The following is an 18,415-nucleotide window of genomic DNA, read 5'->3' as shown; positions in this document are numbered from 1 at the left end:
CAAGGTAAAAAATAATAATAATATATAATAATCATAATAATAATCATCATAGTAATAATAATAATCATAATCATAATCATAATCATAATAATAATAATAATAATAATACAATTAATAATAATAATAATAATAATAATACTTTTGGTGATTTTAAAAAAAAGAAAATCTGCCCTTGTAAAAAAAAAAAAACAAACAAAAAACATCGTCAAAACATTTTAAAGATATCACACCTTTCAAAAACATTTTTTCTTTAAAATCAGCAGTAAGATATAAACAAAATAAAGCCATTTTAGATAATTAATTTCCCAGAGTTATATATTTAAATATTCAGTTCTAACCCTGTTCTGAATTAATCATTTTTTTAATATTATATATTTTTAACATATTTTAGTAAAGATTTCAGAGAATGTATGGTATTTAAAATTTGCCTCGAAGTCCTGGAAAAGTCCTGGAAATATTCCTGGAAATGTATGGATAAAAATGTGTGTGAATGTGTGTGTGAATGTGTGTGTTTTTCTCACCTTCAGCGTGTTGAGGATTTCTCCAAACAGATGCTGAGCCTCCTGACTGTCCGGCTCCTCAAAGTAATCCGACACGGAGACCTCGACCGTTATACGCCTGATGTTCTCACACACACCTGCACACACACGGAGGACTCGTTATTAACCCTTTACATGTCGGTGTGATCGTGTCGTGTGTGTGTTCAGAGTCGGTGTGTCTCACTGTGGAAGTGCAGGATGGCCTGACCGCTGACGGGTGTGTGTGTCAGGATCAGAGTCTCCAGACTCTTCAGGCCCGCTGAGCACAGCTCCGTCGCCGCCTGCAGGCCGAGGTCGGTAATACGCTCCAGCTCCAACACCTGCAGGTGAGCACAGGAGTGCACTGCACACACACACACACACACACACACACACACACACACACACACACACACACGCACACACGCACACAACACAAATACACTAACTCAACACGCGTTACTGCTGTACGTCATTTTAGTGATCCTTTATTTATAATCCACAAAATGTATTTTCTTAACATCACGATTGAGGAATTTAAAAAAATAATCCTGATTTTTAGAGCACTTTTTAAGCTTAGGACTCAATGTGCTTCCCAAATAAATCAGCAAATTGGCATAAATGTAAACCACAAGAAATTATTAAAGAAAATTAGCCTTTTAAAAAAAAGGGAAACTTCATGAAATTAATGTAATTATTTATATAAAATTTAAAAAAACATGTATACTAAATATTATTACGTCTGTTATTTCTTTTTTATTTTAGCATCTATTCAGGTCATTTATTGGTCTTTTTACTTTTCTTTTCTAGTGTGCTAATTTTCACTTTTTTAAAATTAACTATAATATCTTGTTAACATTTGGTTCATTTCTCACCAAGTTTCCTGCTGCCTTCTTTCCATTTTTTTTAGATTTTTTTTTTTTTTTAAAGAAAATCAATCAATCGCTCGGATTCCAAAGGGTTAAAAAGTGATATCAGCTCTTCCTAACTTTGGAAAAGTTTCTCATTTGCTGAAAGTCGCTTAATTATTTATTCATTTTCTTAAATCATGTACTTTTGTTTTTTAATAATGCCACTTAAATATTTCTGATATTAGCAACAAGCCCACTTTATTGATACCGCTAAAATGTGTGTAACGTAAAGTGTGACAAAACGTTTTTACCTCAAACTAAAAAGTACGATTTCATATGAATTCCTGTTTCTGTGTGTAGCTGGCAAGAAATCTACTCACACAAAAAAATTAAACATATGAGAAAAAATTAAATCCTTCACACACTGTCAAATATGATGACATATTTGTAACAGAATTTGTAAAAATCTGCAAAAAAATGCAACTGTTTTCTTTCTTTTTTTTTTTTTTTTTTTTTTTTAACCTACCCAAGCAGCCAGTCCCTGAGTGCCACAGCCGGCCCCGCCCACACTGAGCAAACGGAGGTGTGGCCAGCATCGACCAATCGTCTGCAGGCAGCGGTTACCAAAACGAGTGGGCTGTTGACTGAGAGAGAGTGAGTTAGTCATTTGTTCCATATTTGAATTATTTAAAGTAAAGCTTTAAATGTGAACACACTCTTAATCAGTTCCTCCTGGATTTTGCGATTGGAAAAATTAATGGCAATTTCAGTCAGTCCCAGAGAATTCTGCACAACTTTTCAATTTTGTCCAAATCACAACTTCACCATACATTGTACTTTTTAAAATGGTTAAAATCTAATTTTATTGTAGAGCGGTGTGCAGCGTATTGATCCGCTCGATCTCTGTTTCTGTTTATCATGAAACCGGGGGACCGTCCCTCTGTGACTGGACTCCTGAGTGTGAGTGAGTGTTACTGACCAGGGGTGAGCCGGAGCCACTTGCAGGCTGCTGATGTTCCTGCAGCCCGCACCCAGGGCCCAGAGAACCTCGTGACCAAGAGGGTCAGACGAACTCCTGCAGACACAGACAGGCGATCAGTAAGACAGGTAAACAAACATGCAGGTGAACAGTCAGGTGAACAGTCAGGTACAGCGTCACCTGTATGTGAGCGTCTGCAGGTTCCTGCTGTAGCAGCTGGCGAGCCACAGCGTCCTGTCGGTGAGGACGTGAGGACACTGAGAGACGGACAGGTAGAGCAGACTGCCACCTGCTGACCGCAGTAGCGCCTCCAGCCCCGCCTCCACACTGCCCCTGACACAAACACACACAGGTTACCAACTACAACTCCCAGAATGCACTGAGGCAGCACGTCTCTTCTCCTGTCACACCTCGGTGTCCTGATTACGCAGGCTGTCACGTCAACACTTCGTCCTGTTACCTGTCCACTTCTGACCAATCAGACGACAGCTGGACCTGAATTAGATGTTGTTACCATAGCAACATGTCAAGGTTTTTTTGTTTGTTTTAAGAGAGATTTAAATTTTTTTTTAAAAAGCCTTAAATTTTGTTGTTGTGCCACGCTCCTGAACGTAATCCTCTTTCAGGTGTGTGTATTTAGTTTGGTTTTGCTTCTTTGTGAGGACCTCTGTCAGCTTGCATTTGTTGTGGGGACATGTCAGCTTTATGAGGACATTTTGGCCGGTCCTCACTGATCCAACAGACTGTTTAAAGGTTAAAACTTAGTGTTAAGGTTCAAGCTGAGAATCTGATTCATGTTAGGATGAGAGTCGGGGATTTAGGTTAGAGGCAAGAGTCCTCACAAGCGTAGACAAACCTGTAACGGTCATTTACCGTGTGTTTTTGTGGTAGTCCTCTCGCGTCTCGTTGGCACGTCTGCTTCGAGGCTTCAGGTTGTTCAGAACCACAGACTGGGTTTGCGTACACCACTGAGACAGAGTGGTCAGGAACTACACACAAAGAAACACAAAAAAATGGAAATTAATCCGCCGTTGAAAATAGTCCCCAACAAACACCCTTTTTCCACCTGTTTTTTTAAATTATAATTTTATGGTGAGTTTTTGTTTTGCTTTGTTTTTTTTTTTTTAAAAAGGTGATTTTTTAAATTTATTTATTATTTTTCTTGTAGTTTTTTTTCTTGTGGTTTTCTTCTGGTCCGTTTTTTTTCTTCTTTCCTTTATCGTTCTTTCTTGATATTTCTATGGTCTTTTACCTGCCGTAGGACGACGGTTGTAGATTATAAGTCGTGCTAACTCTGGCATATTTACATTCGTATTTTTTACCGATGTTCATTAATAAACTTTGTCCCTTTCAAAAGAAACAAAAAACAAACAAATGAATAAACATTAAATGAATAAATGAATAAAATGACGACAGTAGTGACATTTGTTGACAGTAGTAACTCTAAAACCTCTGAAAAAGATGATGAGACAGTTTGACGACGATGATGATGATGATGATGATGATGATGATGAAGATGACGTTGGCTCCTCTACCTCCGCAGAGACTCTGGCGTTCTCCAGCCGGAGGCGTGTCCAAACCGCCGGGTGCCTGGCAACAAACCGCCAATCGGAGCAGACCTCGGCCGCCCGCCCGCAGCAGCGAGCGCACGTCCAGATACGTAAACACGCAGAAAAGCCCCGCCCTCAGCCGCAGGGTGTCCCGCCCCCAGCTGCCTGTCGCCTTGACAACGGGAGGGGGTGGAGCGGAGAGAGGAGGAGGGGGCGTCTGCGGGATGACAAATACAGGCTTTTATTGTGAAGCAGCCACAGGAAGCGTTTGCAGCAACCAGCTGTGATAAGTTTACCTGAAGCAGGTGTGTGCGTCCTGGCGAAGACGAGCCTCCTCATCTCAGCGCTGCTCCACAGCCCCCCTCCTCCTCCTCCTCCCTCCTCCTCCTCCTTCCTCCTCCTCCTCCTCAGTGCTGTGGTGGCGGCGGTTTCTTTTGCTCCACGTTCTCCCGCAGCCCGCCCTCGCCGACCCTGAAAACGCAGCAGGAGGAGGACGACGACGCGTGAGTAACTGAGTATTTTCTTTTAATGCCACATTATACTTATATACTTATACTTAATATAACTTTACGTACTAGAACTTTGTTCGATCTTTTAGGGGGATTTTTGTAGGTATTTTATGGGTGCTTTGTGCATATTTTTTAGGTATTTTTTTGGGACCATCTATTCCTATTTTTTTATTATTTAGATTTTTTTGGGTTTTTTTTTTATAATTTTGAGTTTTGAGGTGTTAGTTGTTTTTTTAATTTGGCTTTTGGGGTGTATTTTCTTCTTTTTAAATACTTAATACTTAATAGTTTTTCGGGTGTTGTTTTTGGGTATTTTTTTACAGATTTTTCTGTATTGGATGCTTTTACTTCAGATTTTAAGTATATTTTCCTGGTTATACTTTTACTTAAGTAACATTTTAAATGCAGGACTCTCACAGTAACAGAGTATTTTCACTGGGTGGTATAAGTACTTTTCCTTCAGTGAAGGATCAGAATACTTCTTTTTCTTTTACGCACCACAGTCTCTCCGTCCTCCCGTCTCCTGCTCTCTCTCGGCGGGTCCAGGACGGAGCGTAGTGGAGGAGGACCGAGCCCGTCTCGCCGTCCCTCCCCCCTGATCCCAGAGACAAAGTCCGCATGCGACCCGTCAGTCCACTGCGAGACACAGAGGACACATCAGAGACATGAACGGAGGCTAAAAGCTGAGCTCGTCTGTCCGTCAGTTAACCCTTTCACAGACATCTGAGAAACAAACTGCAAACTGCTTTAAAAAAAAAAAAGAACCAGCCATAAACAACCTATCAAGACTTTTCCCAAAAAGTGTGAGTGTGTGTGTGTGTGTGTGAGTGTGTGTGTGTGTGTGTGTGTGTGTGTGTGTGTGTGTGTGTGTGTGTGATGTGTGAGTGTGAGTGTGTGTGTGTGTGTGTGTGTGTGAGTGTGTGTGTGTGAGTGTGTGTGTGAGTGAGTGAGTGTGTGTGTGTGTGTGTGTGTGTGTGTGTGTGTGTGTGTGTGTGTGTGTGTGTGTGTGTGTGTGTGTGTGTGTGTGTGTGTGTGAGTGTGTGTGTGTGTGTGTGTGTGTGTGTGTGTGTGTGTGTGTGTGTGAGTGTGTGTGTGTGTGTGTGTGTGTGTGTGTGTGTGTGTGTGTGTGTGTGTGTGTGTGTGTGTGTGTGTGTGTGTGTGTGTGTGTGTGTGTGTGTGTGTGTGTGTGTGTGTGTGTGTGTGTGTGTGTGTGTGTGTGTGTGTGTGTGTGTGTGTGTGTGTGTGTGTGTGTGTGTGTGTGTGTGTGTGTGTGTGTGTGTGTGTGTGTGTGTGTGTGTGTGTGTGTGTGTGTGTGTGTGTGTGTGTGTGTGTGTGTGTGTGTGTGTGTGTGTGTGTGTGTGTGTGTGTGTGTGTGTGTGTGTGAGTGTGTGTGTGTGTGTGTGTGTGTGTGTGTGTGTGTGTGTGTGTGTGTGTGTGTGTGTGTGTGTGTGTGTGTGTGTGTGTGTGTGTGTGTGTGTGTGTGTGTGTGTGTGTGTGTGTGTGTGTGTGTGTGTGTGTGTGTGTGTGTGTGTGTGTGTGTGTGTGTGTGTGTGTGTGTGTGTGTGAGTGTGTGTGTGTGTGTGTGTGTGTGTGTGTGTGTGTGTGTGTGTGTGTGTGTGTGTGTGTGTGTGTGTGTGAGTGTGTGTGAGTGTGTGTGAGTGTGTGTGAGTGTGTGTGTGTGTGTGTGATGACCTGTAGTGATGGTGGCTGAGCAGCTGCTCTCCGAGTCTGCAGGAGCCTGAGACGCTGTAACTCCTCTGAGGACAACAGAGACGACAGGAGGAGGACGGCGTGAGTCCAGTTAAATGTGGTCAATTTCTACTTTTTTCATGTTTTAAAAATTTCCAGTGAAAACAAAAACATTTATTCGACACGTTTCTCATGTTTTGGATTTTCTGACCCGGTTGCCGAAGGTCGCCTGCATCTTGTCCGCGATGATGTCATCGGTGCTGCCGTCCAGGCTGCGTCCCCCCCGGCCGGCGACAGGTGTGTATCCCTCGGTGAGTGTGTAGGGGTCTGCGTACGCGTCGTCGTGGCGATGGTGCGTGTAGAGGTTGCGGGTGTGTGTGAGGTGAGCAGCAGTAAGTGTCGCTCCGCTCGGTCGGCTCGCTCCAACAGCGTCTCAATAAACACCTGAAACGACAAACGAGTCCAACATTTGTATGTTTGCTGCAAAACACTCGACATTTTCCTGCAGGTAGAGTCAGAATCCAGACTTTTTCAGCCCCTTTGAACCATATTTAAGACACATTTAAAAACACATGATCTGTCTATTCAACAACAATCTCTCATTTTTACAGTTTCTGGCTGTGAGAAATGGGGTCATTTCTGGTTAGTTTTAAAGAAAACGTACTTGAAACCTGCAGAAGTTAAAAAAAAAAAAAAATCTATATTTTTTCTTCAAAAATCACTAAAACCTAAAAAAAAAAAAAATCTTTAAATCTTTAAAAAAACGTAGCATTTTTTAAAAAAATCATCAAACCTTTTTTAAACCCCCCCCAAAAAAAAATCTTAAATATTTTTTTTTTTAAATCGCCAGAAATGTTTAAAGGAAAAAAAAAAATTAAAAAAAAAAAAAACATTTTCTTACCAAAACCTTTGTAAAGGAAAGAAATGTCTCCAAATGTTGTCATTAAAATCTAAAAAAAACAACTTTTGGTGATTTTTTGGCAACAATTTTTTGGTGATTTTTCAAACAAACATACCTTCTGCAGGTTTGGATGGCATGCTTTTTTTTTTTTAAAAAAAAAAACAAAAATGACACAATTTAACAGAAAACAGAAATAATCGTTGGGTTTTCAAATTTCGATGGTCATCATCATCGTTTTTACTCAGATTTGTGAAACAAAACTGTGACTTTCTCAAAAGTCTCACAGTACAACAAAAATAAAACAAACGCAAAATTCACAAAATTCCCCTGAAAAGTGAAGACGTGCACGACGGAGACGACAGCGAGGTTTGTCACCTGCAGTCTGGATTTGGCTTCGGCCTCTTTCTCCGCCGTCTCCCTCAGAAAACACTCGATGTCCACCATCTCCCTGAAATACAGAAATCATGCGTTTATATTCAGACGCAGAAACACAAAATATTTATACGGACCCGACCGACGCGACCTCAGAGTGACACGAGATTCATTCAGATTTTAGGGATTAATTTGTTAATTAACAGCTTTAAACGCTGATCGTTATGAATATAAATAGATATTAACAAAACAATATGCAGAAATACAGGAGGTCACACACACACACACACACACACACACACACACACACACACACACACACACACACACACCCTCAGGGCTGCTGTCATCTGACATTCACATCACTGCAAACCACAGCCATGTGTGTGTGTGTGTGTGTGTGTGTGTGTGTGTGTGTGTGTGTGTGTGTGTGTGTGTGTCCAGTGATGCAGACTAAACGTGACGTGTCCTCTGCGTGTGCATCATGTTGTTTTTCTCTCGTCATAATGAGCAGACAAAAGATCACTGATGCTGCATTTTGTTCTATAAAATCTGTTTAAATTACAGGTTATATTATAATAATAATAATAATAATAATAATAATAATAATAATAACAAAGATATATAATTAAACAATAATAATGTTATATAATTAAATAATAATAATAATGTTATATAATGAAATAATAATAATAACAATAATTACATTCATATATATGCTTCATCATATATTATATGAAATATATTAAACGGTTTCCAGAGAGCTTCACAGAAAGAAAAACACGTCAGATTGATGTTAACTGTATATTTTTTAACTGTCATGTTTGATTCTGCTCTCATTAACCCTTTGAAACTTGACTCAAATTTGCTTGATTTTTTTTTCAGAAACATGGGAGAAAGAAAATAAGCTTAAGAAACATCCCTGAAAATAAGCAGGCAGAAAAACAAAAGAGGAAAATTACCGTAAAAAAGGACTAAAAATGTAATATTTCTCAGTAATATTATTTTGAATATGTCAAAAATAGGAAAATTATAAATATAGATTTTTTTTTTAAAAAAAAGTTAGAACATCTAAACATCAACTGAAAGGTAATTTTTAAGTCGCTTTTTTGTCGTCTTTTCCTCTTTTTCTTTCTTTCTTCGGTTTTTCTGGAGGAAAGAAAGAAACTGTTTTCACTGACTGCTGTCGTTCGTTCAGCTCTCTCTCTTTTCCCTCCAGATCGATCTTTAATCTCTCCATCATCTCCACGGCAGCAGACACCTGAGGGACCAAAATCAGGCACGTACATTAAAAGCAGAACCGCACACGTGTTTAACCCTTTGAACCTGAGCTGATTGTCACCCACCTGTCTGGACAGGTACGCCGCCCTCTCCTCCACTTCCTGTTTCTCACTCCTCAGCCGCTCCCCGCCCCGCCGCTCCCGCTCTAGCTCCGCCTCCCTCCTCTGAAGCTCCGCCCTCAGCCGGCCCATTCGGCGGTTAACCCTTTCCTCCACCTCCGCAAACGTCCTGGCGATCCTGCGGTCCGGCCCGAGCCCCAGCCGCTCCTCCAGCCCGATGCCCACCGACAGCCCGAGCTCCAGCCCCAGCCGGACCCCCGCCCCGTCCAGTTTGGCCCCTGGGAGAGGCCCCAGAGAGCCGGGGAGGGCCAGAGCGGTGGACGGCTCCTCCGCGGGAGACGGCAGAGCGCGCTCCGAGGGGCCGAACATGTTTCGGAGCAGCTGGACGGAGGCCGCCGACGAGGCCAGATCCAGGCAGGCCAGCGGCAGCGGCAGGCCCAGAGAGGAGCTCCGTCTCTGGGCTTCAGCTCGGCGGCGGCGGCGGGGAGCAGAGCGCCAGGCCTGGAGCTCCGGACCCGAGCCTGAAACGAGACAGGAAGTCAACCCCGGCCCGTCTGTCTGAGGCGGCCCGTCTGTCTGAGGCGGCCCGTCTGTCTGAGGCGGCCCGCCACAGTTAAAACGTCTAGTGCCACAGAGAGAGTTTCTACTTCTGCAGCTGAATTAGCTGCTTTGACCGGGGGCCACTTTTACAGAACGACAGGGACCAGGGGCCACTCGCAGCAGCCCCGTACATTTTCTGCGATTCTAGGAAATTTCTCAAAATTGAGACATTTCTAGTTTTTTTTAGAACATTTTCAGGATTTTAGGGGATTTTTAGGATTTTAGGACGTTTCCAGGATTTCAGGGCATTTTTAGGATTTTCGGATGTGTCTGAGAGGACATCAGTGTCTCAGCTGTGTCCTCTGTCGGGGGTGTGGAGGATCCTCCTCTGGCTCTTTCTTTGATCAACAAGCTCTATGTTGATGCTGTTTCATGTCTCTGTTTTTGTCCTTTTAGTCTCTTATGGAGACTGAAAGGACAAAAACTGTTCACAGAGTCAGTCACTTTGTTTTTATTGTGAATTAGAAAATGGTTGGGGGCCACTGGGGGCCCTATCAGGGGCCAGATTTGGCTGCTTATCAGTTACTTTTAGCTGTTTCAAATGTTATTCATTATTTTTCACTAACTTTTAGTTACTTGATGTCCTCGGGTAATATTTGAATCCCGGTTCCCTGAGGCTCGGTTTTGAAGGGCCACTTCTCATTCGAGGTTTCTCCAAATTTAGGCGTAGAGCCAAAGGCGGAGAATCGAACCGTTAGGAAACTGAACGGACATTTTTACTGTTTTCGGAGAACAGCAGCTGGTGGAAAATAAAGGACTCATGAATCAACAGAGGAAACAGTCGTGAGTTGCATGTTTACCTGCGACAGCACCAGCAGCGTCTCATAGGTGTGCCGGCTGACCAGGTGAGCCCGGAGCTCAGGTACACACGAGAAACGAAAGTCGTCGCCACAGCGAGGACAAAAGTAGGGCAGCTCTGAGGACGAGGACGAGGACGAGGAGGAAGACATGTTTCAGCAGGAAGCTGCAGACCTGTAAGATAAAACAGGAAGAATAGAAACGCTGCAGAGAGACGGAGTGACGGCACAGAGACGCTCCGTCCTCGAGACTGAAGCAACCTGACAGAAACTGGGTCAGTGTGTGTGTGTGTGTGTGTGTGTGTGTGTGTGTGTGTGTGTGTGTGTGTGTGTGTGTGTGTGATGCATAATTGATTTTATTGATAAAGATTTAATGAGTGAAATAATCTGCAGATTAAAAACAGCAAACGCTCCAGCAGGACGTGTTTCTAAGAGTCGCTGTCAGTCGTGATGATTCGTATCACACACACACACACACACATGCACACATATCACACACACACACACACACACACATGCACACACACACACGCACACACACACACACACATGCACACACACACCACACACGCCTGATGGATCTGACATTAGTAGGCCGTGTGTGTGTGTGTGTGTGTGTGTGTGTGTGTGTGTGTGTGTGTGTGTGTGTGTAAGGCTAATCGTTAACTGAAGCGTGCATCTTCCACCCCACTGACTGCACGTGTGTGTGTGTGTGTGTGTGTGTGTGTGTCCTCTGGTCAGCCCCATGTGGAGGAATTTAAAATGTGGCTGGATGAGCAGGGAGAAAGACGCGGCTGGGCGTGGACTCTCTTTGTTTACCTTCGGTTATTTTGTGGATCTCGTGAACGAAACGTTAAATTTGATTTTTCTGGAGGCAGTTTTAAAATCCTTCGTGCAAACGGACGACAGGTCACAGTTTTGTGAGTGCAGCCTCACAGAGACGAGTTATTGTGCATGAAGTGTTCGTCCCACATGATGAGTTCAAGGACCATAACAAATGTCAATGGAGGGCATGTTTTATTTTAAAATTGAAAAAAAAAATCACCCAAAAAAAGCCTTAAAGAAAAAGCAAAACAATGTTTAAAATCACCAACATTTTTTTTAAAGGAAAAGAAAAATCGTCCCATAGAAAAACTTTTTAAAAAATCACCAAAAGAATTAAAAAAAATAATATCACCAAAAATGAAAAAATGCCAAAAAGTCTTTTTAAAAAAAGCCAAGAATTTTACGAGAAAAGAAAATCACCAAAACTTTTTAGAGTGAAAAATGTGTCTAGAACCTTTAAAGAAAAGAGAATTGTGGTAACAGTTGTAAAGAAAAAATCACCAACAATTTCAAAGGAAAAATATTTTTCTTTTGTTAAATTAAAAAAATAGAAAAAATTGCCCAGAATTTTTTGAAAAGAAATAAATTTACCAACATAAATAATAATATTTTAAAAAGCACCAAAATAGCTATATTTTCAGATATATATTTTCTAAATAATCTGAATATAAATCATTTCTTCATAAAGCTGTCTGACAGGAAGCGGGTTCAGTGTTCCCGCGTGTTTACCGCGTAAATAACTTCACTCTCACCTGTAAATCTCGCTGATCTGTCGCTCCGTCACTCACTCACTTTAATCCTAAAATCCGTCGCCATGGTTTCACCCCATTTTTTCCCGCTCAGGAATTCATTCCGGGCTCGTGCAGCCGATCGATCAGATCTGTCCGCGCGATCCTGACCGTTAACACCGGAGCGGTCTCGTGCAGCAGCAGCGACGGAGGATGCTTCCGTGTGTGTGTGTGTGTGTGTGTGTGTGTGTGTGTGTACTAACCGCCGCCCCGCGCGCCCCCTCCCCTCTGCATGCTGCTGGTGACGTAAAGGCCGCGTGACGAGTCATCCTGATGTGGAGATAATGGCGGAGCATCATCATCATCATCATTTTTACATATCAGAAGTATAATAATAATAATAATAATAATAATAATAATAATAATAATAATAATAATAACAACAACAGTAATAATAATAACAATTATTGATCATGAATGTGTTGAAATGTTGAGAATGTGATTAAATTAAAAATAATGTAATTTATATCAGTTAAATGAACTGAGAAAAAGAGAAAAAAACAATTTTCATCAGTTATAGTTACTGAGATAAAATGTATTTAAATCAAATTAATATGATTGTAATCCATTACAGTTACTGAGATAAAGCTTATTAAATAACAGCACTAATGTTATTTCAGTCAGTTATAGTAAACAAAACCAAATTTAAATAGCAAAATAAATATAACTGTAGTTACTGAGAAAAAAAATGTAATTAAATACAGAATAAATATTACTAATCAGTTAGTTACTGAGAAACATGTAATTAAATACAAAATACATTTAAATAGTTATTGACAACATTCATACATGACAAAAAATACACATAATTTTAATTAATTAGAATTCAGGAGTAAAAAAAGATATTTAAATTTCAAAATAAATATAACTGATTGTACCGGAACATTTCCTTTAAGGTAAGCAGTGACGTCACGCATCACGTGGTGACGACAGCCAATCAAACACACCTGCAGCGTTGCGTCACGGACAGGTGCATGCTGGGTGTGGCTAGCGTGCTAAATGCTAACATACCGATGGTGGATTTCTACAAGTGACTCCGGCGTTTACGGACGCGCCAGCACCGGGGGACTGGACTGGCTCTACTGGCTACTGGCTCTACTACTGGCTCTACTGGAGTGTGGGTGAACCTGCAGCAGATCATAGAGGACTTCAGGTGTGCTTGATAGACAGGTGAGCGTGTTGTTTATGGCTGTGTTGGAAGCGGCGTACTCGTACTACAGTTGCAGTCCGTATGCAGTATCCTCATACTGCGTTCCGCAGTAATATGCAGTATCCACTACATACTGCATACTGTGTTCCGCAGTAGTATGCAGTATCCACTACGTACTCATACTGCGTTCCGCAGTAGTACGCAGTACAGCTGTTCAGGTGGATCCTGCAGTTTGCTGAGTCAGACTTGGCTGGTTTCCGGTTTTTGAAAGCGGAAGCAAACAACAGTAAAACCGTACCGTAGCATCGATTTACGGTTTGAAACAGAGTAAACAGGTGATGTTTACAGACGATGGTGGTGAAGGCTCACCTGAGAGACGATTAACACCTTTATAACGGCCGGAAGTGACCGGGTGTACCGGTGTTACCTTTGTTTAACCCCTGACTGAGTGTTGTGTGGAAGCGCGGGCTCGTGTGATGGTCATGTGATAGCAGCGTCGCGGGTTCGATTCCGGCTCGCGGTCCTTCGCTGTGTGTTGTCCCCGCTTTGTCTGTTTCTGTCTCTCTCGCTGCGCTCTTAAAATCCTTAAAAATCTCTAAAACGTAAAGAATAACTTCGCCATGTCTCCTGTGTACTTGTACTCTCATTAGCAGACTCCGGTATGTGGTTTACCTGATAAAAGTACTGTAAATGAGCTGAAAAGATACAAATATGATTTTGGCTAATTAATAAAGTGTAACACGAGAGCAAACCGAGGACCCCATCTGGTTGGTTAGTCTCTGCACAGCTGTGTGATGTCTGAATCAGTATGACATCCGGGTATTTCTGGCATACTGCATTTTTATTTATTTTGATTATGGTCACGGCCCTCAATATGTCAGTGATTAGCAGCAACATTGATTTTTATACGTTATTATTTTATGTTCATTGTCAAATATTCACACTCATATCGCTCTGCTCACAAAATGCACTTTGCAAAATCAGGCTATGAAATATTTTATTTTTCTACTTTCTTTAAGTTTATTTTTTTAAACAACATCAGTCCTAATCATAAATATCAATGTTTCATTAATTAAGGAATCTTCTGCCTTCTGCCTTTTCATGAGGCCACTATGTTTTTAGATGGAAATAATAATAATAATAATAATAATAATGACTTATTTTCGATGTACTACATGCATGATGTACCTTTTTTTCATTATTATTATTATTGTTATGATTATGATTATCATTATTATTATTATTATTAATGTAGTTTGTGTGGTGATGGAGACGGCTCTGGTTGGCAGAAAGTTGCGCTGCTGACTGGAGGCCACTGGAGGGCGATCACAACATTTAGAGGAGGACACGTTTGTCTTTGTCTCAATATATATTTTAAATATAAAGACTTTAATACAGTCATGATTATCACAGCAGCAGGTGATGATTTTTTTATGTTCAGACTCAAACAAACAGTAGTAGTAGTATTAGTAATAGTAATAATGATGACAATAATGTTAATAATGATAATTTTTAATTTTATTAACTCCTTTCTTTCTTCTTTTTTTGGCAAATTTCAGGTGATTTAAAAAAGAAACGTTTTTAGTTATTTTCTCACAAATTTTGGGACATTTTGCTCCTTGCCTTTTTTCTATATTTTTGAAAAAATCATGACAAATTGTTCAGGTTTCAGACAGTAAAAAATAAAAATAGAATAGCAACATAATACAGCAAACCTCAAAGTAATAAAATAAAATGAGATAAAATAAAATATATAAAATAAAGTAAAATGAGATGTAATCAAATGAGAAAAACTAAAACAATAAAATGAAATCAAATAAATAAAAAAGGGTTAATACGTTCATGTAATCCATGTAACATTTACTTTTCAAGTCAAAGTCAGCCCAACACAATCAATCATCCGCTGCTGAAAATAGTCCCCAAAAAGTCTCTGTTTCCTGTTTGTTTGTCAGATGAAATAGAAAATGTCATTATTTATTTGATATTATAATTATAGTTCAGACTGATGACTCACGGCGACTCGGGTGTTTTTCGCTGTGAAAAAACAAAACTGGAGTCTTCGGAGCTGCTGTTACCGTGGCAACAGGACCTTCACAGTTCCCGGAGCTGATGGGAACATCTGTTGCCTGGCAACAGCAGCCTGTTGATGAATGGAACCGGAAATGCTCCGGAATTTGGGATGAAGAGGAAGAGGAGGATGAAGGAGATGAGGCTCATAATGATGATGATGATGCTGTCATAAGTTTCTAGCGATGAAGATGCTCATTAAACGTGATAATGATGATGATGATGAAGATGATGCTCATAATTAACCCCTTTCAGCCTGAGCAAAGTGATTTCTGTCAAAAACGTGGGAAGATGTCAGTGAGCAGCGAAAGACAAAGTGACCCCAAATTTAGTGAGAAATTAGTAGAAAGTACAAGAAAATTACCTGAAAATTAATTAAAATAAAATAGGAAATGACCTGGAAAAGGTGCTTAAAAATATAACTATTAAATATATAATAATCAATAAAAAAATTCTGTAACATGTATAGAACATGTATTTATGGTTATTATTAATACAGTTTTCCCCTAGCATTTAAAAAATAAAATTCTAAATCTACTAATTTCTTGCAGTTTGTGGAACATTTGTGATTTTCTCACAAAGTTGTTTTTGGCCTTTTTCCATGTTTTTGAGAGAAAAAACTTGACAAGAATTCAGTGAGCAAAAAAAAAAAAAAAAAAAAAAAATGACGCCAAAATAAGCAGGAAATAAGAAAAAAAGTACAGCAGGAAAATCCCCTGAAAATTTACTTTTTATTATTATTATTCATTCATTTTTAGAAAAAGGGAAATGGGCTGGAAAGTGTGCATAAAAATATCTAATAATTCTGTGACTTAATTTTAAATTTGTACTTTTGATAATTAATAATATAGTTTTCCCTCGCATTTAAAAAAACAAAATCGACATTTACTGATTTCTTGCAGTTTGTGGAACATTTCTCACCAAGTGATTTCTGCCTTTTTTTATGTTTTTGAAAGAAACGACAGAGCGTGCTCATGTTTGTTTGTTTGTTTGTTTGTTTATTGACAGCAGCAGCCTCCATGCAGCACGAGGAAACATCAACCTGCCGAGACACACCTGTCCCACAATGCACCGGTGCAGCGCTACCTGCGTGCCTCTGATTACATCATAGAAAAGTGACATCATCGATGCGACACAGGAAGAGGTAGACAAACTATAAAAATAGAGATGTGGTACAAACATCAAACCCCTCAGATAGAAAAAGTCAAAACAGGAAACAAAATCACGACATTCTGACGTCAACATTCAGTTTCTTACGTCATCATGCAAAAATGTAAATATGTTACAGTAAAAACAGGCGGACTGCTCCTTTAAAGTCCAGACCCTGCTGGTCCGGGATCAGAGTCTTCCAGTCCCCATTTCTCTGAGTCCTCTTCCTCCTGCTGTGGACTCAGTCTCACGCATGCGCCATGAGAGCAGCCTGGACACCTGTAAACACGTGCCTCCAGGCTTAAAAACGCCTTCAGTGTGACGTCACATGGAAACGCCTCTGACGTTTTCCGGTCGACGGTTCAAATCCCGAAACTTATCCTCAAGCGCGCTCCCGATCACACTCCGGGCGCGTTCAGGGCCAGTGAGTACGCGGCCATCATCTGCGCGCGCAGCTGCTGCTTGACGTGCACGCGCCCGTGCCTCTTCCTCTCGTCGCTGCGCGCGAACCGCTTGCCGCACACGTCGCACGAGAAGGGCTTCTCCCCCGTGTGCGTGCGCGTGTGAGTTGTCAGGTGGTCGCTGCGGCTGAAGCTGCGCGCGCAGATGGTGCACTGGAAGGGCTTCTGTCCCGTGTGGATGCGCACGTGCCTGTTGAGCTCGTCGGAGCGCGAGAAGCGGCGCTCACAGCCCTGCACGGAGCACGGGAACGGTTTCACTTTCAGTCCGTTCTTGGCGGGAGTTCTCCTTCCCGCGCGTGAAAGTTTGGGAGCTCCTGGCGCGTGCACGCTGCTGATGTTGACTATCGGGAACGCGCCCTGCAGGAGCGAGGAGAGCAGCTGAGCGTCCAGGGTGGAGGGGAGGGAGGAGGGGGAGCTCTGCGCGAGCTCCGTCTTCACTACCGGCCTGCTGATGACGTAGCTGCCGGAGTCTCCCCCGGTCACCGGCGCAGCCGCCGTTAAGCTCTTCAACCAGTCCTCCAGCCCCAGCGGCTCCTGCTTCACCTCCACGCCGGGCCGCGGCTCGCCCTGCGCGGCTTCGGAGCTCAGCAGAGAGTCGATGAAGTCCGACACATCCAGCTGCTCCAGAGTGGACAGCGGGAGCACCGAGTCTCCGCTGCCCGGGAAGAGAGCCTCACTGACGGCCACCGAGGGCTGCCCGCACCCGCTGCTGCAGCTGGAGCTCCCGAACTCACTCTTCACCGTCACCGGCTGAGGAGCCGCGGGGGGCGGCGGGGGAGGGAGGGGGGGCCCGCAGGGGGACGGAGCGAAGAGCGGCGGGGAGGGAACCGCTGCTGCCGGGCTCAGAGAGCTGTGGTCCCCCTGCTGCTCCATCTCCGTGCAGATCCCGACGATCTCCGTGATCATGTTGAGGATCGCGTCCGCGGTGCTGCTCAGACCCGCCGCCGCCGGTGCCGCTGCCGCCGGTGCCGCTGCCGCCGGTGCCGCTGCTGCCGGTGCCGCTGCTGCCGGTACCGCTGCTGCCGGTGCCGCCTCCGGCTCCGTGAAGAAGCTGCCGGTGTAGCCGAGAGATGGAGAGAGTGTGTCCGAAGAGCAGTCGCTGAAGTCAGAGAAGAAATCTGAGTCCGAGGCGTCAGTTCCCGGAGAGAAGACTGAGGAGAGGAGGAGGAGAGAGGAGGAGAGAGGAGGAGGTGTTATTGTCATTGCATAATAAGCTGTCAGTGGGCAGCAGCAGCCTACACACTCAAATCAATATGAAGCTGCAGCAAACTGCTGCAGCTACAAACTGCTGCAGCCAGCAGCAAACTACAGCTGCCTGCAGCAGTTTCGCGTATTGTAACGCAGCAGGTTGTTTCTCCGCTTGTTTGTGCATGAACTTTGATCAGTGAATAAGGTGAATATCGATCAGGTTGTGATCGGCTGATCGGTTCACACACCTTGGCAGAAAGGTGATCCCACGTCAGAGTCGCTCCCGTCGCTCGGGCTCGAGCCCACACTGTCCACCCAGGCACTGCACGCGTCCTCAAACTCCGACATGAAGCTGTCCTCGCGCTCCAGCAGCATCGTGTGACAGTCGGTGTGTGTAAAGTAAAAACTCCTGTGAGCAGGTTGATCGGGGATTCCCTTTCGGTGCTTAAAGCTCCCGGTGGTTATTAATCCGCTCCGGAGCTGCCGGTGAGTCCCGTTAGTCCGCTCGGTGCTGATGGAGATGCTGAAGCTCCCTCCGCTGCTTTTATACTCTCCGTCTCCTAGGTAACTCCCGGCCCGGCCTTATTGGTCGGCACCGGCGCCAGGGATTCCCCCCGCCGCGCGCTTCGTAGCTGCCCAAACATGGGCCGCATCCGGCTGTGACGGCGGGTATCCCCGCAC

At 43.1% G+C, this 18,415-nt stretch overlaps 1 protein-coding gene, 1 long non-coding RNA gene and 1 pseudogene across 2 annotated transcripts; 1 reads left to right on the top strand and 2 right to left on the bottom strand.

Moving 5' to 3' along the window:
* LOC121962082 overlaps nucleotides 1–10,344 on the bottom strand; it is a 10,534-nt pseudogene extending 190 nt beyond the window's left edge.
* Nucleotides 6,088–8,653, top strand: LOC121962137. Its single transcript, XR_006107114.1, has 3 exons — nucleotides 6,088–6,198; nucleotides 6,321–6,393; nucleotides 8,589–8,653. It is a non-coding gene; the product is annotated as an uncharacterized LOC121962137 (long non-coding RNA).
* Nucleotides 10,345–15,950: 5,606 nt separating the features above from the next.
* Nucleotides 15,951–18,223, bottom strand: LOC121962103 (early growth response protein 4-like). The gene is made up of 2 exons (XM_042512298.1): nucleotides 17,983–18,223; nucleotides 15,951–17,697 (listed from the first exon to the last, which is right to left on the bottom strand). Exons 1-2 carry the CDS (start codon nucleotides 18,107–18,109, stop codon nucleotides 16,484–16,486), a joined length of 1,341 nt encoding a protein of 446 aa, XP_042368232.1. The 5' UTR covers nucleotides 18,110–18,223; the 3' UTR covers nucleotides 15,951–16,483.
* Nucleotides 18,224–18,415: the final 192 nt, after the last annotated feature.

Source organism: Plectropomus leopardus, chromosome 23, assembly GCF_008729295.1.
Source record: "Plectropomus leopardus isolate mb chromosome 23, YSFRI_Pleo_2.0, whole genome shotgun sequence".
Taxonomy (NCBI): domain Eukaryota; kingdom Metazoa; phylum Chordata; class Actinopteri; order Perciformes; family Serranidae; genus Plectropomus; species Plectropomus leopardus.
The sequence above is the reverse complement of the archived record's forward strand: the minus strand, read 5'-3'. Positions and strand labels throughout refer to the sequence as shown.

Bases quoted from the DNA above. Each gene is read 5' to 3' on its own strand.
- LOC121962103 (XM_042512298.1), bottom strand. From the start codon at position 18,109: ATGCTGCTGGAGCGCGAGGACAGCTTCATGTCGGAGTTTGAGGACGCG. The intron at 17,698-17,982 runs GTGTGTGAACCG...TCCTCTCCTCAG, and splicing joins GGGATCACCTTTCTGCCAAG to TCTTCTCTCCGGGAACTGAC.